This window comes from Perissodus microlepis, chromosome 20 (genome assembly GCF_051167445.1).
Source record: "Perissodus microlepis isolate ML-2025 ecotype Zambia chromosome 20, ASM5116744v1, whole genome shotgun sequence".
NCBI classification, from domain to species: Eukaryota; Metazoa; Chordata; class Actinopteri; order Cichliformes; family Cichlidae; genus Perissodus; species Perissodus microlepis.
The window spans coordinates 29,298,931-29,324,585 of NC_140480.1; the positions used below are offsets into that span (position 1 = coordinate 29,298,931).

Here is a 25,655-nt window from a genome sequence, read left to right on the forward strand (position 1 = left end):
ACGCAAACTAAAAAGGAAGCTGTTACTGTTAAAGATCACCTGGTAGTCATTCCTCCACTGTGCATCATATTCAGGGCTCATCTGACCTATCAGCTCCTGGACTTTGGCTCTCCTCAGTGGATTCTTCACCGCCACAGAGCTGGAGTCACTGGGAGTGTAGACCTTCTTCGCTGGGTTGTAGTCTGATATCTGGTTGGTACTATAGGCACGCCTTCTCGGTGATGTGTTATCTAAACCTGATGTTTTGTTCAAAAATGAAAAAATTCCACAAAATTACAAAGATAACGAATTCACAACACCGTGAAACACATAATTGTAGGTTCCACCACACTGAAATGGTAATTACTAAATCAAAATGCCAAGTTCACCACATTTGTTTCCAATGTACCTAAACACACTTACATCCCTGGTTGCAAACTCCCTGATTTACAGACAAAGCACTCGCTGTAAAGTAAAAATGAAATACAACTTTAGAAAAAAAAATAGACAAACAAAGGCTTCAGCTGGCCTCCTACCTTTCTCAGCTTTGTGCTGTCAGAAGCTAATATATTGAGACTCTGAGCACACTGTGTTCTCTCTTCATCACCCACCATGTGGGTAAGCCAATGGTAAGATAAGGCTCTCCATATGTTATAGTGTTTGTTTTGGTATTTGTAAAATGATTCATCATCTGCTTGATATTAACCTGGCATTCCTTTTACAAACTACTCCCTGCCTTTCTGGCAGTGCAGGGCAATGCATCATTCTTGCTTAGCCTTACTGCAGAACTCCTACTGCAGGTTTTAGGCCCCATAGTCTGGGAACAACCGCCCTACTTTGAGCTCTTTTAAAACTATCTGATTAGTTCACAAATTTAACAACGTAGCATATGCTGTACAGTGCAGCGAGGAATGCTCAGACCTCTACATTGGCGAGACCAAACAGCCACTTCATAAATGCACGGCACAACACAGAAGAGCCGCCTCCAAGGGACAAGACTCGGCGGTCCATCTGCATCTAAAGGACAAAGGTCACTCTTTTGAGGATGCGAATGTTCACATTTTGGACAGAGAAGACAGACGGTTTGAAAGAGGAGTGAAAGAAGCCATCTATGTCCACTGTGAACGACCATTTTTGAACTGAGACGTTGGCTTACGACACCAACTGTTTGCCATCTATAATCCAGTTTTGAGATCCCTTCCAAGAAACCTCAACGCCCACTAACATCCTGGGCCTTTTGACCTCATCATATGAAGGAGTTGGGCAAGGTTTCACAGTGGGTTCACCTGAAACCTTGGCTGATTGTGAACTACACTCGTTTTCACACCTTGGCTCATGGTTAGGTAGAAGATCAATAGGGGGTCCATGACCCTCTTGTGGACACTCCCATAAGGCTTAAAATCTAGGATTCACCACCAATTGCGCTTAGAACTGAAGAAGCTTCACAGATGAGAAGTGAAACATCTTCAAGAAAACTTAAAGAAGTCCAGATACTTTTCTTTCCAAGCTCCTTAGACTACGATGACCTGGATGACTGCGAACCTTCACAGGCACATCTGATTAGCAGACATAGCAATCAATGTGCAAATTTAACAGTGATAGTAGGATAAATCTCACATCTTTAAGAGGGCCCCACCTAAGTCATTTTGTTGCAAGTGACTAATATATATCTGTGACAAACATCTCTCTTTGGGATTCTTGAGGCCAAATCTTAAAAAATAAAAAATACACCCACATAGCAACTTGCCAAAAATGACAATATTACCATGCTTGGATTCATGCAGTTGTTCTCAAACTGTGGGGCAGCCATCATAAACAGCCAGGTAAAATCTATAAAGTGAAAGTGAAGGTGAGTCTGTGCTGATTTGCACTTTTATTTAAGTAAAATGTAATAAAACATGGATCCTTTGTTCATTGCAATCAATAAAAATTGTGGCGTGTGGGATGAACTTTTTTTCAGCTTCCAAAGTGGGACATGCCAGAAAACATTTGAGAACCATTAGATTAGCGTATCAGCACACTCACCTCCTACACTTCGAGGTATAATTAGACTGGTGGGTTTGGGAATAGTTTTGCAGGTTTTAGGTGATAAAGCAAAGTACTAGACAAATTGTTTTTAACCTTATAGAAAGTTAAAGGACACCTACAGCTATTAAAAACCTTCAGGATGACATTAATGTCTGCACTAAATTTGGGGGCAATCCATCCAACAGCTGTCAAGGCATTTCAATCAAAACCACAAATATAAACCTCATAGCAGCGCTGGATGAAAAATGTCAAAGGATCATAAAATTCAATATGACTCATCCTGTGGGTTACGTGAATACCTGCGCAAAATTTCCTGTCAATCATATAACACACATTTTAGTCTGACTAACGCACCACTTCAGCAGTTGGGATGGAAATCATAGTTACACCTAAATTACAGCAATTTGCAAGAATAGGAGCACACAAATTGACATTCTGCAAACCTATAGTTTAGAAAAACAGAAATCCCCTCATTCAGGAGTCAACCACTCATTTCTGCCGTAAGTTCTTACCCATGGGGTCATGGTCTGTGCCGACAGGGCTGCTGTCTATCATGGAGTCCTGGTAGAAATCATACAGAGTTCCAGAATGGCCCTCCCTGTGTGAAACCAGATTGTCACCAGCTGTCTTCACTGGGTCCTCTTCTTGAGAGTGGTAAAACACTGAGCTGGCTGACTCAACAGAGCGCATCATGCTGTATCGCCTCCTCTTATCCTGTTTCAATTTTGAGTAGGTGACACATGCAAAAAGAGACTTTTTCACAAGGTTTGATTAAAAGCTTCCTTAGAGCTGCTTTTATATTTTTATATATCTCCATCAGGATTTACTTCAATGATTAAATGATTTATCACACTGAACATAAACACAAGAAAAACATGGTGTGATCTGATGTTCCTTTTCTGAAGTGTTTACAAAACAGAATATCAACACGCATGCTGTCATTTGTCACTTGTTAAGAGGTGTCTTACAGATTTGGGGTTGTCGTGATAGCGGGTGGCATCACAAACCACGCTGTAGCCAATCAGACTGTCCCCTGGAAACAGAAAAGTGTTGCCCACAGGGGAGAGCAGCACTTCTTTGGTTTCAGGAAAGAGCCATTCGATGGAAATGTCGCTGAGTACAGGAGACATGGTTTTCTTCAGGGACTTTATCATCTGTGGAATGAAAACAAGCCAACTAAAAAAGACTTTCCACTATAAAAGCCAGCTTCTCTCTGACCAAAACATAAAGTGAATTGTGTCTCTGAGATATGATTTCCTAATTGGTATCAGTGGCGGACACTTGGTGCTTTGAAACCTCTGCATAATGGCTCTCCAGCGGCCCTCGGTATAGTTGGCTGTTGTTAGGAAAGCAACACAAAGCTGGAAATTAGTACCTTGGGTTGAAGCCTTTCTCCGTCAGCGAGAAACTCCGCTGTTCCTTTGGAAACTGTCGCCAGCCCCTGCACCAGCCTCCTGCAAGCATTCTGTCCTATGCCGAACGTAAAACATCTGCACAAAGACATTAAACACTGCAGCTCCATGGATAGCTCACGAAACACACGAGCATGACAACAAGCGTCTTCCCAAAATGCAAGCACAACACAAAGACAACTAACGAGATGCTGCAAAGACATTTATGAACTAGAAATAATATAATTCTTCAGTAGCTTTATGTAAAAGCCTACAATGTCTTCTGGTGAAACTGAAGTCGAAATAGTTCTCCAGGCAGATTGGCTGATAGCAAACGATTTTACAATTCATATTTCATTTACCACAGAGGGATGAGCTGCCTAATTTCATTGCACCAGCTTGCATTTTTAATTAAATCAGAGAGTGCAGACTGAAAAAAGAAATTTCTCCCTCGACACAGTTAAAAATCCATCGTGGATTCACAAAAATGTAGATTGATCGTTGTTTGTGCCTGTTTCTGAATGGCGCCTCTTATTTGCAAGCATAGAGCGATTACGGCCCAGGAAGTGCTGATGGTTTGGCCAAGCTCCGTGTGCCTAATGCAATCGTCTGGGGGGAGGCGTCCATTAAAAGGGAGTAGACAAAAGTCAATTATGTCCAGAGTGACTCAGGACAGGATTTTTTCAGTGTGAGACTTAGATGCAGGTGGCAAAATAAAATGATTTCCCAGCATACTGCAGATCTATTGTTCCACTGGTGCTCCCTCTCACTCGACAGCTCAACCCGGTGTTCACATGCTTCCTTTCTTTCTTTTTTAATTCCTCATTCACACTGACTTGTTGTTGGTTTTTAATCAGAATTCGAAGCTGAAATGAAATAACACAAGCTGCATGTTGCCAGATTTAATTTTAAAGAAAAAACAACTAGATGTGCTGTTAAAGATTTATCTGGGAATACAATATATGATCCTAAAAAAATAAATAACATTTTTAGGGATTTCTATGAAACTTTATATACACCACAAATAAACCCATCTAAAAACGAAATTGATCAATTTCTCGACAACATAACTCTTCCAAAATTATTAGACACCCAAGCAATGGCACTGGATTCGCCACTGACGCCAGGTGAACTCCAGGAAGCTCTGATAAGTATGCCCAATAATAAGGCTCCAGGTCCAGATGGTTTTCCAACAGATTTTTACAAAGAATTCTGGACAATTCTGGCACCAGTTTTTCACAGGATGTTGCAGGAAATCAAAGAAAATGGTAGACTACCACCAAATATGAACTCTGCAAATATCAGTCTCTTACAAAAACCAGGCAAAGACCCTGTATATCCCTCAAGCTATCGTCCAATATCCCTTATTAATGTAGACCTTAAAATAATCTGCAAAGCTCTCTCAAAGAGATTAGAGAAAATAACCCCCCTTTTAATTCATCCTGACCAAACTGGTTTTATAAAAGGTAGGCACTCATCAACAAATACACGTAGATTACTTAATTTAATAGACTACTCATGCAGTAAAAACACTGAAACCATAATATTTTCTTTAGATGCAGAAAAAGCATTTGACAGAGTTAACTGGAAATTTCTATTTGCAACTTTACATAAATTTGGTTTCGGACCCTGTTTCATAAACTGGTTAAAAATATTATATAACTCCCCAACAGCTTGTGTCAGAACAAATGACCAAACATCCTCCCGCTTCTCTCTTCTGAGGGGCACCAGACAGGGATGCCCACTCTCCCCTTCACTGTTTGCAATTTTTATTGAGCCATTAGCAGCAGCAATTAGACAGGCTACAACAATTAAGGGCATAAAATGTAAGAATATAGAACATAAAATCAGCCTTTATGCAGATGATGTGTTACTTTTTCTCCAAAACTCACAAACCAATATCTCTGGGGTAATTGCATTGATAAATTCCTTCTCAAGTGTCTCAGATTATTCAATTAACTGGTCGAAATCAACAGTTCTTCCGATTAATTGCTCCTTCCATAATTCTTCTCCTTCCCCACTGCAATGTGGAAATATAAAATATTTAGGTATTAATGTCTCTCCTAAACTTTCAGAATTAACTAAATTAAACCACATCCCACTTTTAAAGACAGTAGAAGGCGACCTGGCTAGATGGAAATCTTTACCCATATCACTCATGGGAAGGGTCGCCGCTATAAAAATGATGATCTTGCCAAAAATAAACTATTTATTTTCAATGATCCCAAATAAGCCATCACAAGATTGGTTCAGATCTCTAGACTCGTACATTTCTAAATTCCTTTGGAAAGATAAACCCCCACGTATCAGCTTAAAAACACTACAAAGGACCAAGGATAAAGGAGGATTAGATCTGCCTAACTTTAATCACTATTTTTTAGCCAACAGGCTTCAGTTCATCTCTAGATGGTTTAAACACACCTTCTTAGATGAACCTTGGATAGATGTAGAACAGGCACTATGTAATAACCTAGAAATTTCAGATCTACCATTTATCAGCTCAAACATCAAACGACATGAATGCTTTAAAAGCATCAATATTAGCTCTTCTCTGACAGCATGGTGGGAGTTTCTAAAAATGACAGAGTCTTCATTAATCCCATGCAAACGTACACCTATCTGGAACAACCCGGACATATTACAAAACAATAATATGATAAACTTTTCAGATTGGAGTTTCAAAGGAATTAAATACTTGGAACATATATTGGAAGGAACAGACTTTATTTCGTTTGACAGACTAATTATACAATATGGGATCAACAAGAAACGATTTTTGGAATATCAACAAATTAAATCCATAGTAAAAAAGAAATTTAATCCCAGTGAAGCTGAATTACAAACACCACCAAGTGTGGTACAATTTCTTAGTCTAAAACCCCCCAAATTATTGTCTAAAATATACAGAACACTTTCTAAAATAGATGAATCAATATCCCTTCCTATTGCAAAATGGGAAGCAGATTTATCAATCAACTTAGACCCAAACCTTTGGTCTCAGATATGCTTAAAAACCTTTCAATGGATCAGAAATCCCAGTTTGCAATTAATACAATACAAAATATTACACAGAGTGCACTATACTGGTCATAGGATGTTCAAGATGGGCTATACGCCTTCCAACAACTGCTCACACTGCACAGCAAATACACCGGACAATTACATCCACGCTCTTTGGTTCTGTCCACCAGTTCAGAGATTTTGGCGTGAGATATGTGACGACTTATCAAAGTGTCTGAAATGTAACATTCCAGCCTCCCCTTTAGTATGCTTGCTGGGCAACTTGGATGAGGTCACTGCAGAAATAAACACAGCCCACGTTGTTTTTACGGCCCTATGCATTGCCAAGAAAATGGTCCTCATTAACTGGAAAAATAAAAATAATCTTAATTCTAACCAATATAAAAACCATCTAATAGATCACATTAGTCTTGATACAACCTCTGCCATCACATTTGATCAATCCCTTTGGGCTCCTTTGATCGGCTTCATCACCTAGTGGGGGTGGGGGGTCATGGTTTGGTCCTGCCTTCGCTATTGTGGTTGATGTGGGGGTAGGGACGGCCTTAGGGCGTCTGGGGAGTCCCTAGGGACGTTTCCCTGGAGGGCCTAACCTGGGGGCTGTGGCCATGACCTGGTTAGAAGCTCTGGGGGGGGCTCTTGGATGGTGTTTTCCTTGTGGCTGCGTACAGCGGAGATGGGGGAGGGTCTGTGCTGGCGGACGTTGGTTACTGGCCTGGTAGCCTGGCTGCCCCTGGGAGGGTCCGGGACGGGCGTGGAGGCTTGGGGGTCTGGGGGTGCTCCGCCCCCCGGTCTGGGGTGCTGGCCGGGCCTTGGGGGCTTGGGTCCTGGCTGTTGTGTCGCCGGAGCAGTGGGCGGGTGGGTGCAGGGGGGCTCAGCCCCAGTGCAGGGGACCTCTGGTGCATCGGCCCAACTAGGGGGCTCTCTAACTGGTGGGGAGGTTGTTACATCTTTGCAGGTGGTCTCCTCACTACAGGAGCTCACTCTGCAGGTGGGGGGAGAGATATAGGAGAGGGGGAGAATGAACTCAACCTGGGTGTCTATTGTCTTGTGTAGTTTGGGAGATGATTGGATGATGGGGTGGGTGCAGTTTTCTCTGGGGTGGAGTCGGGTGGGCTGCCCCGGACTCTGTGGGGCTGGGCAGTGCTGCTGCTGCGGGCCCCGGTCCGGATGGGCCTGGGCCTCCTTGCCCTGGTGGGTTCCAGAGCCTGGGGGTGCCTACTGGGGTCAGCGGGGGAGCTGGCCCCAGGGAGGGGCCGCTTGCCCCTCCCTTTCTTCCCTCCCCATCCTCAGCTGCCTCCCTATTCCCGCTCTACCACACCCACCCACACACGCAGGGCTTGGGGTGCAGGTATGTCACCAGGGTGCAGGGGAGGCACTCCCCCTCTGTCCCCTTCTGGCCGCCTGTGCCTCAATTTTATTCTGCAACCTAGACATCCACATTACTCACACTCTCACATAACACATACATATAGGGCCTTGGGGGTGGGCACGTTTTACAGCATCCAGAGGATGGTCGTTGTACTCCAACCCACCTCTGGCGCTGGTGCCCTACCCTCAATTTTAAATGCATTTAGACACTGAGGGTTTTCGGGAGGAGCCGTGCTGCTCTCTGAGAGGAAGCTAGCACCATGCTCTCCTGAGTTTTAAATGCACTTTAGAACAGCACACAACAACATTACATATGAGCGGGCGTAGGGAGGTTTGAGGTCTTCACTCACCCCGGTTCTGTTAGCCGTCAGGGCTGGGGGGCTGGGAGGAGGTGCTGGCCGTCAGACTGGGGTCTGGGATGCGGGGCCTCCCTGCTACTGCAGATAAGGAGGTGGTCCGCTTGCCTCCACCCCAGAGAGAAGGGTTACATCTCCTGGGTCTAGGTGCGGCTTGCCCCTCTGGGGGCGGGGGTACCTGGACCTGGGATATAGAGTATGTTTGGGGAGTGCGACTGTCTGTGCAGTGTCTATTTGTGTCTGTCTACACGTTGGGTGAGTGCCGAGTATTTGGTTGTGCATATGGGGGTGGGAATGCACGTCTGTGTCCGCGTGTGCCTGTTTGTCTGTGTCTATATGTCAGGTTGGGTCTTAGACTCAACCTCTCTGGGTACATCTCAGGCCCTCTAAAGTACGGAGGCCTATCTCCCCTCACCACACTCCCTGCCGGTGGCTGATGCCCTTAGATGTTGGTGTGTTGGTGGTCCTTGTCATCTGGGGCTGGGCGCTCATGCATGTACCGGCTCACTCCTGGTGGCCGATTGGCGGGGCCGGGCGCCTGTGGCCCGGCTGGGCTCCTTCCAGGGGGTGGGATGCCCTCAGGCCTCTGGCCTCTGGGCCTGAAGCTCAGTCCTCTCTGGCACAGCTGGCTGCCGGCGGAGCCCGCGGGCACGCCACTGCAACCCCCTCTGGCCTCTGCTCCGTAGCTGCGGGGTGACCTCTCGTTTGGGGCTCTACTCAGCTCTTCCCAGGAGGGTGGCACGGTTCCCCCCCCCTTTGGTGGTCCTCGTACTCTGGGGCCTCTGGATATCTGGGGCCTGGATCTCCTCCATACCTGCTTCATACCCTGGTGGACGGGGCTATGGCTCCCCACACTCCCTAGCAGATCGTTACATGGAGAAACCTTTGGAATACAAGCATGCTGATCCACACAGGTATGCACACAGGTGTACACACGGGTGTTCACAGACGCGGACTACACCTTTCTTGGCTGCTGCCTCAAAGCACATTGTGCGCTGTCTATCTTGCGTGCTGCACAATATCGTTTATTATTTAGTATCTACTGTTATCTACTGCTAGCTAGTTTATTGTGATGGTGCTGTTTTTATTATGTTGCTCTTTGTTGTTTGCTTTCTCTTCTGTTTTTTTTCTCCATACAGGTGATCCAGGCGTTTTGTTTGTTTGTTTGTTTGTTTTTTCCTTTCTTCCCCCCCTTCTCACCGTCTCTTCTCCCCTTTGGTTTTCTTTCTCTCCCTCTCTTTCTTTCATTCTTTCTCCCTGTCCTATCCCCCAGTCACGTCTGTCCCGTTTGTAGCAACCGAAAATAAAATAAATACATAATTATAATAAAGGTCAATCAAATGGACCAATATGGCAAGGCCATGATGATCCACTTGGTAAAATAAATCCGCTTGGCATCTTTCTTGGCCTTAAGACAACAATTCTGATGGCTAAAGATCCAAACGGGACACAAAAAAAAAAAAAAAAAAGAATTCGAAGCTGAAATGAAATAACACAAGCTGCATGTTGCCAGATTTCATTTTGAAAGGATTACAGCTGCAGAATCAGGTCCTACATTTAACCCTGAGATGTGATTTTATAGTATAGGCAAGCTCCACATTTGCTATCTGCATAAGAAGCAAGGATTTATTACAACAGCATAGTGCCTTTAGCATCAAATGGGTTGCTTGTATATGTCTGGAAACCAGAACAGGTTTTACAGTGACGATATCCCTAATAATGCTATTCGTTATTCTGTCTAACATTCAGCGTGTGTTAACATTAATACTTGCCTGATGTAGCGTGCATGACTGCGGACCAGATCGATAATTTTGCCCGTGTTACTGACAGCACCGTCTGTGAGCAGGAAGAGCAGGCGGGGGTGTCCACTGATCAAAGGCTGCCTCAGGATCCATGTGAGCGGTGCCAGGATGTTCGTCCCCCCCATGTCAGCTCTTATCTTTCTAACATACTCGCAAGCAATGGCCAGGGCATCCTGGATCATGAAAATAAGATGTTAATTCAAGACATAATGCTGCTGTACTCGCACAACACACAAAATGCAAAGATCTATATTTATTCAAGTCAGAAAAAACTGTTTGTACTGCTCACAAGGATAGAGGTGTTAAAATAAGAAGACAGGGTTGTATTATTTCTGAGATTTGAGCAGTTATTAATCAGCACTGAAGCTAAAATGAGCTGGCTGTTTCATAAAGATTGCTCAAAGTGAATCATAAAAGCCTTCAAAATAAAAGGTAAACTACAGTTTAAGTCCTTAGGCTTAATCAGGGCTGTGATTCAGGGATTGTTAGACTTTGCCACGGAGAAACTAATTTGGAGTTTGATGTAAAAATATCCTCCTGCTTAATGTTAAGAACAATGAGATTCATTGTTAAAATAAAACACTGTTTGTGTGGATTGTGTATGGGGATGTCTGATGTTTTGTTGAGCTGTCAAGACATGACAGCTCCTAGAAGTGAAGCCAAAATATGTTGATAGCCTTCTGGTGGGTGGCTACAGCACTGAGCTCCTTTGGAGGAAGGGAAAAAAACACAAGATGTATCCACTGGGCTAAAAAAAACAAGGGCAATGCAGAAAAGTGTCCTAAAAGCTGCAGTTCCTCAAATGGACGCTTGAAGCCAGATCCAAAAGTGAGTCCCATAGACTTATGTGTTAAAATGCTTAACTTTAATGCAGAAACAAACATGTTTTTGGCCTGGCTGAAGTAACAGTTTTGGTTTTTAAAGCTTGGCCAACTAAATCCCAACAATAGTGAGTGAGAAGGACATATACCTGATCCCGAGAGGCATTTTGTTTGTTTTAACTGAATGCAACATTACCAGCGTTTTCACCAAGTAAGTACAAAGAGAGTTAAAGAAAGTTAGAACCTTTAAAACTGTTATTGATACTAATTTCAGTTGCTGTTTAGTCTTGTAATGAGTTTTCAATGGGATTCTGTCCATTAACTTGTACATCTTTTTTATTTTTAATCATATTCCACAAAAATCTTCATAGCTTATGGCTTTGAATTGACTTGTTACACTGGGTAACAAGTTAGATCCAGCGGTTACTTCAAGGTAGAATCTGTATATTTGGCTATGTGGCGTTTAAGCGTACACATACTTATGTCCACTCTGAGCTGCACAGTGTTACCCTACTTCCTGTCCCTGAAGGCTTTGTCTGGGTTCTACAACCCTTGACCAATAAACTAGCTATGATTATCTCATTATCGTTATAAAGAGCAGCATTACCTCCTCGTAGCTTTGGCTTGTCGTGAATAGTGATTTAAATGTAGATCCAAATCCTACGACATTGAAAACGCAGCCAGGCACCAGGCTCTTCAGATTAACCACCATGGCATCCTACAAAAAAAGACAGAGAGCAGCATTAGTTCCTGACCTGAACAAAGACTGATGTGAAATCTGAAATTCTAAAAGCAAAAAATAAAACACTCCTCTGCTTAATGCGTGGTTAAATGGAAGCATGTGCTCTACACAGCTGTCAGTGCTCCGCAGCAGATTTTGCCTGAGAGGAGTGAGAGCCATGATACAGTATCATTTCATCCATCACCGCCTCTTCTACAGGAGAGGAGCCGTTTCTAGAAGAATACCACTTACCTCTGTTCAGGTGGATATCACAAATACCTCATCGACTGCACAATCTCCAATAAAACATTCCTTCAGGTTCAGAAACACAGAAATATAATGTTCCAATTTTATAGATGTATTAAAAGCTATTCTGCAGTACTTCTTGGTAAATATTCATTATATCGCAGTCAGGCTCACCTTGGTCTTAAGCCCAGACTGTGTAGTAACACCTTCAATAAAACCCAGGGTATGAGTCACAAATGAACACCTGCCAGCATCACATCGCAGGACACATTCAGTGCACAAGCAGCCAAATAAACATGGTAAAAAATATATCCACCTTGAATGACCCTGAGTTTGCTTTATAGGTAGCCTATTGAAGACCGATTAGACTTCAAATCCTAGCAACTGGAAGATGGGCGGATAGTGAATGATTTGTACGATCAATATCCTTGAATGCATGCCTTCCTACAGCTGATTAAGCACATACAATCTTCACAGATAGCAGAAACACTAAGACCCTGAGCTTAAAAAGCTATTTGAAAGCGCTTAACGACATGTGATTGATTAACTTTGCATTTAATCTCTTTGGAAAATGTATATTGATGTGTTTGACATCAACTGTAATACTTTTTAATGAAAAAACTCTTGACGGCATGTGATACGGTGTGTAATTTATATGTAAATCAGCATGCATCTTAATGTTTGCTCGCAGATCACCTTTATAGCAACGCATGGCGCGTTGAGATTAAAATACCTTCACACGGTTGATGTTAACCCCGCTCATGCTGCCGCTGCGGTCGATGAGGAAGATGAATTCGCCGTGAACCTTCCTCAAGTCAGAGCAAATGGACTTGAGGTCAGGGCAGAAGTTCAGCATAACCACAGGGTTGTGGAGGATATCCTTATGGAGTCTCTTGTGAATTATATCTACCTATAAAGGCAGCAAAACAGAAACATGAATTAAATGGGGTTCGGTTTGACTGACAATTTTGCCCAGGCTTTAATTAAAGGTTTGAAGAAGCAAGAAAGGTGACAAGTTATCAGGTCAGTAGAAGAATCACATCAATTATTCTATGTATATGTGCTGGAAAAGTCGAAGCAGACTGTGCAGAGCCTTTGGAGTGTTTCCATAGAAACACATTTTTATGGCTAAGTGCTCTCTCCTCCTCCTCCTGTTTGCTGCTGGTCACTTAACAACCTCATCATAGCTGAGACGTGAATGGACACATGCATGACCAGGGGCGCAGCAGTAAAAGTGGAGCTAACAAGCTGAAGCCCAGAGAAGTCTCTCTTTGTTCATTATCAAATAACACTTTGTCTTTTACCTAAATTGTGTTGTGCTTTATCTCCAAGCAAAGCTCACAAAAGAAGAATCGCATGTTTCTTTTGACCAGGTGTTTACTGTGTAGGTACACTTAGTACTACCAATTAACAGTTATTTGTAGCCACTCAAAAGATGAGCCTTTTTATCTACTTACTATGGACCCAGATTTTTGCTATTTAACATAAAAATATTATCTGTTTTAGTTTAAGCATTTAGTTAGCAGTGCTTTAATTACATATTAGAATGAAGCATCAGTTAGATGCTTCCTAACTGACTGGATGGCAAAAGCTCAACATAGCTGGAATTGAACTGTTCTTTTTCCAGCAAAGGAATAATTGTACAATATTCATCTTTAATGACTCTAAAAAACAAGAGTTTGATGGACTTATTTGAATTTATTTGGGATTTTCCATAATCCACACAAGGTCAAAAGTGTACACACAGGTTCAAATATATACAAATACTGCCACTAATATGGTTAAATGTCCCTTAGCAGATTCCACCTAGACCAGATGCTTCTGGTAGACATCAACAAGCTTCTGGCAGAATTGGTAGAATTCATTTAAATTGGTTGGTTTCCTAGCAAACACCTGGCATTTAAGTATAGTCCATAATTTTTTAATAGAACCCTATTCTTTGGTCTTTGTGAAGGCTATTCTAAAAGCTTAATGTTAGCCTTCTTTATCCGTTTCTTATGCATTTGGGATTGTTGTCCTGTTGGAACGGCTAACTGTGTACAAGTTTTAAGGGCAGTGAAGTAATCATGAGTGAAAAAAGGTCAGTGTTTTCAGTTTCTGTTCTTATGCTATATCTTGAGATAATGTAGAGTTATTGGATTATTATTCGTTTGCCTTGAGTTTATACTAGTTATGTTTCACCTAGGTCTTCTATGTTAGTCTCGTGTATTTCTTGTCTGTGTGTTTTCATGTTGTCAAGCCTGTGGTGTCATGTCTACGTCTCTCAGTGTTTTCCTGTTTTATTTTGAAGAGTCAGGTGTCTCCATGTTCAGTGTGTTTTGTTTTACTTCCCCTGGTGTGTCATTATGATTATTTGTGCCAGCTGTTTCCCCATGTGTTTCCACTCTGACCCCCTCCTGTGTCTATTTAGTCTGTTTTCTTTCAGTATTTGTCAGGTCGTCTGTGTTACCTCCCACCACATCTCGTCAGGTTTCCAGGGTTTTGTTCAGAGCATGTTTATGTTTCTTGGTCTCATAGTTTCTCTCGTCCTCCTGCTCAAAATCATGTCCATAGTTGTTATAGTAATTCCTAGCTTTTCCAGTTTAGGTTTTAGCTTAGTTTTTGCCACTATTTGTGTTGCTTTGCTTTTGCAATCATGTAATCAGCCGTAATAAAGACTCATTCGTCTGCGTTTGGGTCCAGTATTCACACTACACACAGTCTGTTACCGCAGATTGACTCACAAAAAGGTTCAAGTTACGGCTAACTAGCATAACTGAGTAGTATTTAATTCCATCTTAGCTTTGGAGTAGTAGCTTTTCAGCATTAAGCTTGGTTTAAAATATTAAATTTAATGTTTTAACATATACATTTAATTATAATGTGATTTTCAGCAATGCTGATTATCACACAAATTTCTTTAAACAAACTGTATAATATAACTAAAAGAACACAGTAGAGGTTTTTCTTTACCTGTCTGGGTTTTAAGGCACTGTGTACTGTTGTTAGATCAGTTTAAATAAAAAATCTCTGTCATAGTTTACCTGCCAACTTTAATAAAGTTTCATAATAAAAAAGGAAGTTTCAGTATTTATGCCACACAGGAGCCAATTCAACCCTATTTTGAAACCGCAGTGCGTAATATCATTGTATTATACAGCACTAAATTTCAACAAATAGCCAAATAAATAATATTTTTCACAGGGAAATATTTGTGATATCATGCTCAAAATGAAAGCAGTGTGATATTGTGCTTATCAGTTCAGGTGTGGTGCTCATGTCATGGACACTCACTTTCCTCTCATTGCTGGAGTCCTTCTTGGTGGCCTTGATGAAATCGCTCCGGCTCTGAAGATACTCATCATACTCCTCCTGTGTCATGTCCCCGTTCTCAATGAGCACATGCGGCACATGAGGCTCTAAAGTGGCACAGTTGGTCATGACAAAGACATTACTATAAATGCCTCAGACAAGATTATGAAGCAGATGGACAATGTCTGAAGCTGAAGGGAAGGAAAGTGCGGAAATCTAAAAATACAGATTTTCACTGTCTTGGCCTTATTACTTTTTTCCTCATTCTTCCCTTTTGTGTCTCGTACTTTCTATCACCCTATCCTTTCATATTTTATGGCAACAACATTGCCCAACACATCATTTAAAATGTAAACCACCACCATCTACAGTTATAAGCATAAAATACCACTTACAGAGTAATGTTCCAGGATATCATTCACAATAAGCAATAAGATGTACTACTGCAGGTATCCTTATTGTCCCTGTATCAAAATCATTATATGCAAATCTACACATGATAAGTGCTACTTTAAGTTTTATTTATATACCACCAATCCAAAACAGCAGTCGTCTCAAAATCCTACAATATTGAAGAAAACAACACAACAATCACATGATTTCCTATGAACAATGTCACTGCCCTCTGCCTTAGAGAGAAAAGGAGTGTGCAGAGAGACCAGGGTCCAAACACACACGATAGAAAGAATAAAAGTTCATGACATGGAGTAGTGGCTTATTAATGAAAAGAGGGAAATTATGAGTAGAAAATTACAGGTCACACAGGCTTTTATATCCTTAAGACATGTCTGTAGTTTAACAAATTAATTTGCATCATCTTGTTTTTATAGGTATAGTTGTAACAGAGAAGCTGCAGGGAGTGGAGACAGTGAAGGCAGATGAGTTTAAATCCCTGGAGGGGAACAACCAAAGCAATAAACGGTGCACAATGAAGAAAGAGATAAAGATGAGACTGCAGGCAGGGTGGAGCAGGTGGAGACGAGAGTCAGAAGGATAGAAAGGGAAGAATGAAAGGAAAGATTTGCAAGATGGTAGTGAGTCCTGCTATGATGGTTGGTTTGGAGATGGTTGTACTAACAGAAAGACACGAGGCTGAGCTGAAGGTGGCAGGGTTGCAGATGATGAGATTTTCTCTCGGAGTCACCGGCATGGACAAGATTACAAATTAGCGTATCAGAGGGACAACTGAGGATGAACGGTTTGGAGACAAAGCCTGGTAGTCGAGGATGGTTTGGACATGTGCAGAGGAGGGATAGTGAATACAGTATATGAAACAAAGGATGCTGAATATGAAGCTGCTAGGTAGGAGGGAAAAATGGAAGACCACAATATGATACTGAGAAGCATGCACAAAACCCTGCAGACTCATTGTCTCTGCAGCAAAATGTGATCAATGGTAATGCGCTCCACAAAGATCAAGCACAAGGTCGAGCACAAAGATCTTCAGTATCCTTCACTAGAGCAGTTTCAGCGATGAACTGTAACTCTTTAAATAAACACTTCCTCTGGAAATGATCACATAGCTGGGTCAGACATTGTATATTCTTTCAAAACCCCTAAATCTCCTAATATATGTTCATAGACGTAGGAGGTCTTTTCACGGTTAAATTATTCCTTTAAAGTGCTGAAATTTTAACCAATTCTCAGATGGGTTGGCTTGGTAATATTTATTTATATTGTGTTCTTTAAACTTGCACCTATATGTGTTTGGTTCCTCTCCCTCTGAACCAGACACATTGTGTTACTGTTAGGATTGAGAGGTGACAGATAAAAAAAAAAAAAAAAGAAAAGATGCTCAGGCATCTGTGCAAATCTTGGGGATTTCAACTGTTATTTTTCTTCTCTGCATAGACTTTGCAGGTCTTGAAAAAGCTTATCTAAAGCATATCTAAAATGCCCAAAATGTTTTTCTAGCTTTCTGCAGACAATGAGAGAAAAGCGCTTTTGTGTTATTAAAGAAAACTTCTGACATTAAAATTCATGAGGAAGTTCAATTAATTAGATATTTTCTTGGTGGAGAGACCCATCCTTTCATCCATCCTTTCATCCATCCATTTTATGCTGCTGATAAGCTCAGTTTATTGATAGAAAATAATAATAATTTGTAAATACTTTTTCATTCCTTATGATTTTTGTTAATATGCATTTTTCTCTGGTCATAAATCAGATATTAATTTCCATTAAGTAATTAAGTATTAAAATCCTTAAATTTAAAGGTTGAACCTTTCAGAAACTCAGCAATAAGTTGACACAATTAGGCAATTAATCAACCAAGCTGATGATGAAACCCAACTGTTCCTCTTTTCCTATCGCACCTCAATTTCCTCCATCTCTCTGGTCTGGCTGAGCGTCCATGTTGTGATTGAAACTGCAGCACTTGTATGAGATGAATTAAATTGCCCGACTCTGGCCGCAGGTCTGTTTGTGAACAAAGCCTTCATAAGAGGCCTATTGGATCAGTTTGAGCGGGGCTTGTTCCTCCCTCTGGGAGACAAACGGCCCACACACACACTGCAGGGTAAGACAACGGTGAGGGAAATACAAGAACCAGAAAACTGACAATACCCACCCACACGGCAGAGTCTGGCTGGCATGTCATACATTAATAACAGAAGACCTTTTTCCTGAAGAGGCACTCACAAACACAACGTGAGGCAGTGAATCACCTTTTCACCTATCTTATTATGGGCTGCAGTAAAAGTCTCACAGAGCTGAAGTAACTTTTTTTTGGTTTTGTTTTACTTGAGGGTGGAAGAACAAAATTGCGGGCCTGTACTACGAGTACGTTTTTAAGTTGAAGACTTACCGCTTGGGTAGATGAGGATTACGACCGGGTAGTCATAAGTGTACTTGTCTGCCAGAGTGATTACAATGCTGGTAGCAGAGCGGGCCAGTGGATCTGCATCAGCTCGGATGGCGTGAGAAGGGCTCTCCACACCTGCGCAGAGCGTCATCCACAGCAGATCAAATAACAAGTTGTTAGTCCTCTAAACTGAAGCCACTAAAGAACAGAACATGCATCAGTAGCAAAACATATTAAGTCAGGTAGAGCATGAAAGCAGGCCTGCAGATGTGCTGCAACTGTAGGCAGACTACAGCAGCTTAAATAGAGGGCTATGTAACTTGCCAAATGGATGTGCACAGCGGTACCTGCTGAGCCATCAGCTAATGTTGGCTGAGATTAGCAGATCCGCCAGAACTGTCCAGAGCTTAATTTGGTTGCCTGCCTATAATAATGGTCAATTTGTTCTCTTTTAATACTTACAGTACATAATAAGAGAACTGTACTAATTTCAAATCTGTAGATTAAATATGAAGCTTCATTCATGAGACTTAAGTTTAGCCCAGGATAATAAAAAAAAAGAAAACAAAAAAACACAATGAAACCAGCAAAACCAGCGATATCTAGTTAGTCATAACTAGATATCTCAGAACTTTATGGTGAGACACAAGCTTAGTCAAGCATTAGTGCCCACTTGATATTTTAATATCTGTAGGCTCATTCGAGAGCTTCAGAATTGCTGGTACTAGAAAAAATCCATGCTAGCTGTGTAGCATTCTGTATAGTCTATGCTAGGCTAAGTCCCCCTCTTTTAGAAGAGTCGGTGAAAATATATAGCAGGATCAAATCTCTGCAAACACATGTTTTTCACACTTCACTGCAGTAATCGTCTTAATGTGCTGCTTCTTACTGCAGACAGATGCACTTTCAAGAAATTCTCATGAGAGAAATTTGACGGACCTGCGAGGAGATAGGGAGCTCGTATCTCAAGCTGGAAATTGAACTCATAGTCCATGGAGTTGATGGCCTCCTCCTCCAGCAGTAAAGCCAACCAAAGCTGAGGTGTGTTGGGAGTTTGGTCATGAGGACTTGAAGCAGAGGTCTGTCTGTCCCGCCTAAAAGTGGGAAAATTATAGATATGTTAAAACCATATAGAAGTATGAGAACTGGAGTTTAAAGAGCCTAAAGTGCCAGATCCCATTTAGAAATATACCATCTTAAGCCAACCAGACAGTGATTTCTGCTGTTCTTCAACTTTCTTACGTTCTGGAGAAGTTTGGGGACAGTCCCTGTTCCTCGTTGATGGACCTCTGCACCCGGGGCGTACACACAGGTGGAGATGAGACTCTGATGCCCCCACTTGGCAGAGTGGAAAGCTCAGAGGAGGTACTGACCAAAATGTGGACCGTCTCCATGGGAGGGATGATCCCAAGGTTAACCACTAACACGGTCCTCTCAAAATCCTCATCCATCACTATGTGTCCTGTTAGAAGGGGAAACAGCAGATTTTTAAACTATAACCACAGTAACTACGATCCTGCATGTATAAAATATTAAACAAAACTGTTCAACCATTTTCTTACAACAAATTACTTTCTTGAATTATCCCTTTTTTCTTTCTGAAACAATTAGTCCTGCTGATTGATATATATATAAAATCTCACTTACGTCTCTTGACTCCCTGACCTTTTACAAGCTTTGGGGCAATGTACACCTTTCCTAAGCACAGGACTTTAAGCACAATCCTAATGCTCGGCATTGAAAAATCTTCAAAATTGAATGTCAGTCACTTTCAGTATCTCTGTTTTGTTTATTTTTTTCAAGTAATGACGCAGTTTGCTTCACTTGATTATCAATGGAGAAAAAAAGGAGACCAGAAATCTTTTCTGTTATCTAAGCAAAGAATGATCGAACTTGAAGCAGCCGGGTGGAGCATAAACTGACTTCCCATGCTTAGCACAAAGCTGGATCCTACATCCACTGTTACATGGTAAATTTTGCATTCCCTCATACATGCTAATGCACCTGAAGCCCATTTGTTGACTGCAGGAAGCTCCCCCCAGAGCAAAAGCAAATATTGCACCGTGCATATTTCACAGGGTCTGACAGGTTAAGTACTACCCCTTGTGGTGACATGACTGATATATTTTGATCTTATTTTGTTTTTTGGAGGTCTAATGACTTGAATCCAATAACTACTCTGCTTTGGTCTCCACCAGCTCCCGAGGGAAATATCTGGCTTTTAGCTGCTCTGACATCATCTGGTAGGGATTACCAAAGAGGAAACTGTGGGGTTTCTGAAAGATAACGAAACACACCCTATAACTGCAGCTGTGAAACCAATTCAAAGATATAAACGAGCCTAAACCACTCCACAAAGCTGGCAGGGAGTTGCAGACTGGAGTAATGCTTCTCAGTGGTTTCCTCAACTTGAACACCTTTAACTTTCACTGATCTCATTTGATCTTTTGCTAATATAACAGCATTGATTAGAGCTGCTTGGTCTTACCGCTGCCACTCTGGAGAGCTCCATTAGAAGTGCCGCAGCAATCCAGATAACAGTCGTCGATTTTTGCCTTGTCTTTGATCTGAAGTGTTATAATCTGACTAGATATCATAGCCTCGAAGCCTACAACAATAGAATTTTCCTCCAGTGGATAAATGAAGATCCCTAAAAGACAGTAAGAGAGAGACACAAAACAAAAATAAGGAAGAGCTTTATCCAGACACACCAACCAAGCATTTCCTGTTCAGTCGATAATAATGAATTTTACAAGTGCCTAAAAGAGCATGTGGTTAATCTAAATTGGCCGAAAGTGGTGAGCCATCAAATTACTGAAGTGACAAATGAGTCTCACTCACCTTCAATTGCATGATCCTCAATATTTTCATAGGTCATAGAAGCTGTCAGAGCCAAAGTGTAACCCCTGACACAGGAACTGATGTCAGACACACTGAGTGGCAGAGCGCCCCGGTTCTCCTTGTTAATGAGTCCAGGCATTGTGGTGGTTTTAGGATGCTGGTGCGAAAAGAAAACATTCATCAGTCATAAAACATTTGCAAATGGGGAGAATTAGGTATGTAAGTGTGTACATATATCTATGTGCAATGTAGTAATAAAATAGATGGACATTGAAGCTTAGCATTTTCAAATCTCCCCTTTGGTCATTTGAAGCTAGAAAACCCTAGCAAGGTATGGATGTGACTGACTCATACAGGAGCATCAAGATCTACTTGATACTCCTGTACTGATGATGATGGACAGTTTCTACCAGCAAGCCATCTGGCTACTGAGCTGCTGAAAATCTAAATACCTTGCATTTGTACTGAAATTGCTGGACCCTTGCCCACTGCCTCTCTTGACCTTTATTCCAGTCTCTATTCTTTATACACTCATTGTACGGTTAGAGTCACTTTAAAAACAAAGTCACCTTAAGTGTTTGTAAATATATAGGAATGTATATGTACATAGACATGTATCCACTTAACTATATTAACTATTTCATTACTGCTAATGATATTCCGGTGGTATGTGAATATAACAGAAAAACTTGAAACTTAAAATCTGAACTATTGGTATTAAGGTTGAAATTAAAAAAAACAAAAACTACTATTATTAATGTCATGATGGAATTTCCCACATTGACATGTAGCTAGCCTCTCTCAAACTAGTAAGCTCAATAATGGCTACCGAATTTAGGAACTTGGCTTCTGTTAGCTACAACAGTAACAAATCAATTAAGTCAATTAGCTGCTAGCTGCCACTAGCAAATGCATATACCGCTAGTTAGCATGTGCAGCCTTGTTAAATAATTCAAAAAGTTCTTACATCTATAGCTCAATTTGGTTGTAGCTGCCAAGATTTGACCGATATGAAGCTAGAACATATATTTCTGTATTATCTCTCAAATTTGAACGCTTTGGTGTTCTCTCTATTCTTATCTTTGTTCTAATCTTATATTTTATTGCTTGCTTTCCCAGCAGTAACACTAAAACATATCACAGATTCTTACTAAAAACTAGATCTGAAAGGGGCTACCTAGATGTCAGTTCAGTACAGCACATTTTTTACATGATCGGAGCTTCTTCTTTTTTCTTTTTTTTTTGATAGGATGCAAAAACACAAAGCCTAAGGTAAATTGGCACAGGTGTTTAGGACATTTCAGGAAAAGGTCAGCAGCAGAACACAATTAAAGCACCATCATTTTTTGCAACACAACACTGATATGCTGTAGCTGGAGAAGACAGGGAACTGCATTGTGTGCTATGAGACATGAAAATAGAAATTTCACGTGCTTTAAATATACTCACAAAGGGAAACGGCACTGCTAATTATTTAAGTAAGTATTCAATAAAATTGTGTTTCTTTTGGGCTGTGCTTCATTGTTAATGGTGTCTCCTCCACCAGAAATCTTGGTTATGTGCTGTGAAGGGTCTGCATCTGCTGCATGACCAGAGCTTAGCACAGGCTTGATGGGAAGCATTGTGACGAAAGCAATATCCATAGAGACAGCTCTGCTTGCTTGCCTGCAGACTGACCAGTAACATCTCCAAGTGTGCATTCATTTGTGATAGAGGGGCTGATTGCACTTTTTGGTCACACAAACCATAAAATCGTATAAAAATTAAGTAAATTCTAACTACAGGCACAACATCCGCACTCTCTGACTACATTGGACACCCGTGAGAATCACAAAACAGATTTGATTAGTATTTGAAATTGTCCAACTAGGTTTTAAGGCGCCACATGGTTGTTTATTGCGAAGAAAAGGTCAGAGATGCATTTGTGTTCGTCTGTCTCAACACTGCCATCATGTGCTCAGTAAACCACTGACTGAGAAGGAATACACGCACACACACACACACACACACACACACACACACACACACACACACACACACACACAGATAGATAGATAGATAGATAGATAGATAGATAGATAGATAGATAGATAGATAGAGAGATAGATAGAGAGATAGATATTTTTATACATACATACATACATATATGTCACTCTATAGATTAGAAAGTGAAAAATCAAGACTGCAAAAGATTCATTTTCTGTTATTGAAATGTCAATATAAGAAACACTACAAGGAGAAATCACATCAACGTATATTTATAAAATCACAAGTTACTTGGAAATAAAGCATTACTGTGATGGAATAGGTTTTTATTCTTCAAAAGTCAATTTAAAAAGCTTCACTTCAGTGCGCTTAGTGTGCATCTTTCTCTTTAGGGTCCTCAGTTTATAGTAATTAGTGTTAAAAAGTGGCAGTCCCAGGATGCTTCTCTCCTGGTTGACTCAGTCACATGAATCTTCCTGCCACGCTCTGGGGTTTGCCATCAACTCTGAACATTTTCTATCAGCAATGCAAGCGTCCTCTGAACTCATTAGTGTCGAATCAGAGAGCGGATGCTGTGGAAAACCACCTGTTGAAACGCAGTCTGTTTACACTGAGACACAGCACTGGCAGTTTTAATCATCATCACACTGGCTGACCTTTTTTCTTCATTTAAAACAAATGACAGGCTTGTTTGAGATGTGGGCCGTCAGAGAGACACTCTGCAGCATGAAAACATATCTGATATGCAGATCCCCTTTTTTTGATCTCTCATTATCTTACCTTTCATTTGCGTTAACTTGGCATGCAGTAAGCTCCCTCTCGCTCTCTCTTTTTCTCTCTATCAGAAGTCCACTTGTCGTGAAAGATATCCTCCTCCTCCACCTCTCTCAGATGCCCCTTTTTTGTTCTCTCTCTGTGGCGTAGAGGAAATAGGAGTGTGGCCACAGGTGGTGGAAACTACACATGCAACGGCCACAAGAAAGGAAGGGTAGCTGCTGCAGCGGCTCAATCAGCAACATGTGGTTGCAAAAACTGTTTCATTTATTCTCTCCTCCTCCTCTTCTTGACTGTGTGGACGCTGGAGTTTCAGAGAGAGACAGACAGAAAGAGAGAGAGGGACTGAGACACAGGGTCCAAACATCCCCCTTCCCATCCCCATTCAAAGCACCACCCACTCATTCAAGCCCTCGATGACAGTGTGTTAGGTATCGTCTTTAATAACATGAGATCAGTGACTGACATGTACTGTAACACCAGGAGCAGAGAGGTGGGAAATACAGCGTTACAGGTCTCCCTCATATCACCTAGAATCTCTCCTGTGGTGCGATTGGAAAGCCCTTAATGTTTTTAATCCAGTGTGGGCGTTTGGCTGTCTCTCTGTTTTGCGATCACTCGGTTATATCCATCTGTTTTCTGCTTGAGGTTACCATGACAATTAATATGACATTATAAAATCATTTTACTATAGTTGCAAACATGTAGATCGTTGTCTGTGTGCGTGTGTGCGTGTAGGTTGGCTGAAACTCAACATCCGCCTCCAAATTGAATTAACCTGCAGCCAATAAAGCTCCCTCCTCCTCCCCCCTTCCCTCGTGCTTTCCTTTCTATCTGTTTCTCGACCTCTCTTTCTCTATTTCTCACATCCACATGGCATGAATGGTAAAGGAAAACCCCACGTCAATCCAGAGCTTTTCTTTTGCAAAAATAAAAACTGCTTCTGTCATCTTTTAACTTGATTAATCCTTCAGTTAATCGTTTGATCTATAAGATGTCAGAAAATCCCAAATGTTGGTTGCTTATTTTGGCCACTTTCTAAAGACACAAGATACCAAAAAATAGGCAAATCCTCACACTTGAGAAGCTGATAAAACCGTCTCTAGTTTTTCACTGAAAAATTATTTAAATGACTGACTCATGAATTAGAGGAATCGTCCATCTCATACATGTAACTGGGTCATAAATTACATATTGTTATAATTACACAAAATGTGTTCTAAACCCCAAACTGTTCCTGGTATACTTGACTTTTAGGACCTCCAAACCTGTAATTATCTTCATTATCAGTTAGAGCCCCTCCTGATCCTTTTCTTCTTCCTCTTTGGTGCAACCCTATAAATTTGGGGTACCACTTTGGCCTCTCCCCTTTTCTACAATTCCCCTGTGGGAGAGGTTGGTGTCATTTCTTTTCCAACATTAATTATATCTGTATCCACCCTGATGTTTCTGATTGTGTGTTTTAGTTCATTATTACCATCATTACCGCTGTCTTTACTAGATGCTGTGAATATGTGGTACGTGTGTGCCGCGTATGTGTACAGGCACCGTTAATGCTAGCATGAAGAGACAATTCTGGCTAGCTTGGAAAGTGTAGTGGGTTGAGCTAACCCTCGTCCCAACTATTTATATTTGGTTATAGGAGCTTGACGGGGCAAGTTATTTACTTGGAGGTCTTTCTTTTTACCTTTTATTGTCAGACACAACGCAGGAACACACCGGTTACACACACAAGAAAATTAAGCATGTTATTAACTCCTGGACGGGAATTTCTCATTAACATTTGATGCATTTTATACCGCTGAAGTCTTTATTTTGCCACAAGCAGCTGCTACATTTAGCTGCTGTGTATTAGAGTGTAAGTGATAAGTGAATTTGTCAATCGACAGAAAGATGAAAGCATTAATTCGTTGTTTATTAAGCAGAAATAAAAAACAAAATGCCTTAATTTCAGCTTAAAGGTTGTGGCACAGGGATTTTTTTGGTCTTGTGCTACAACTTTCTCTGTGGTTTCTAAACTGTTTGAAGACGCTTGAGAAATCATCCATCCATTCATTCACCCTCTTCCATTCATCCACTGGGGCTGAATGGAAGTCCCTGGGAGCCTATCCCAGCTGCCATAGGACAAGTGATGGGGTACACCCTGTACAGGTTGCCAGTCTGTAGTACGGCTCATGAAAAATCAATTTATCAAAAACATAAGTAATTTGTAAACCAAAGTGCA

General features: G+C 41.3%; 1 protein-coding gene across 1 annotated transcript in view; it reads right to left on the reverse strand.

The window, feature by feature from the left end:
* The window catches only part of vwa5b1 (von Willebrand factor A domain containing 5B1), a 37,840-nt gene extending 14,061 nt beyond the window's left edge, over positions 1 to 23,779 (reverse strand). Inside the window, exons 1-14 of the mRNA XM_084917042.1 lie at positions 23,438 to 23,779; positions 20,672 to 20,828; positions 20,319 to 20,480; positions 19,073 to 19,292; positions 18,770 to 18,924; positions 17,834 to 17,965; positions 15,010 to 15,134; positions 12,470 to 12,646; positions 11,377 to 11,487; positions 9,919 to 10,121; positions 3,383 to 3,497; positions 2,976 to 3,161; positions 2,520 to 2,721; positions 40 to 236 (exon numbers count right to left, since the gene is read on the reverse strand). Coding sequence (XP_084773168.1) covers positions 40 to 236; positions 2,520 to 2,721; positions 2,976 to 3,161; positions 3,383 to 3,497; positions 9,919 to 10,121; positions 11,377 to 11,487; positions 12,470 to 12,646; positions 15,010 to 15,134; positions 17,834 to 17,965; positions 18,770 to 18,924; positions 19,073 to 19,292; positions 20,319 to 20,480; positions 20,672 to 20,810 — 2,124 coding nt within the window. The 5' untranslated portion in view covers positions 20,811 to 20,828; positions 23,438 to 23,779. The remainder of the gene's footprint in view (positions 1 to 39; positions 237 to 2,519; positions 2,722 to 2,975; positions 3,162 to 3,382; positions 3,498 to 9,918; positions 10,122 to 11,376; positions 11,488 to 12,469; positions 12,647 to 15,009; positions 15,135 to 17,833; positions 17,966 to 18,769; positions 18,925 to 19,072; positions 19,293 to 20,318; positions 20,481 to 20,671; positions 20,829 to 23,437) is intronic.
* Positions 23,780 to 25,655: the final 1,876 nt, after the last annotated feature.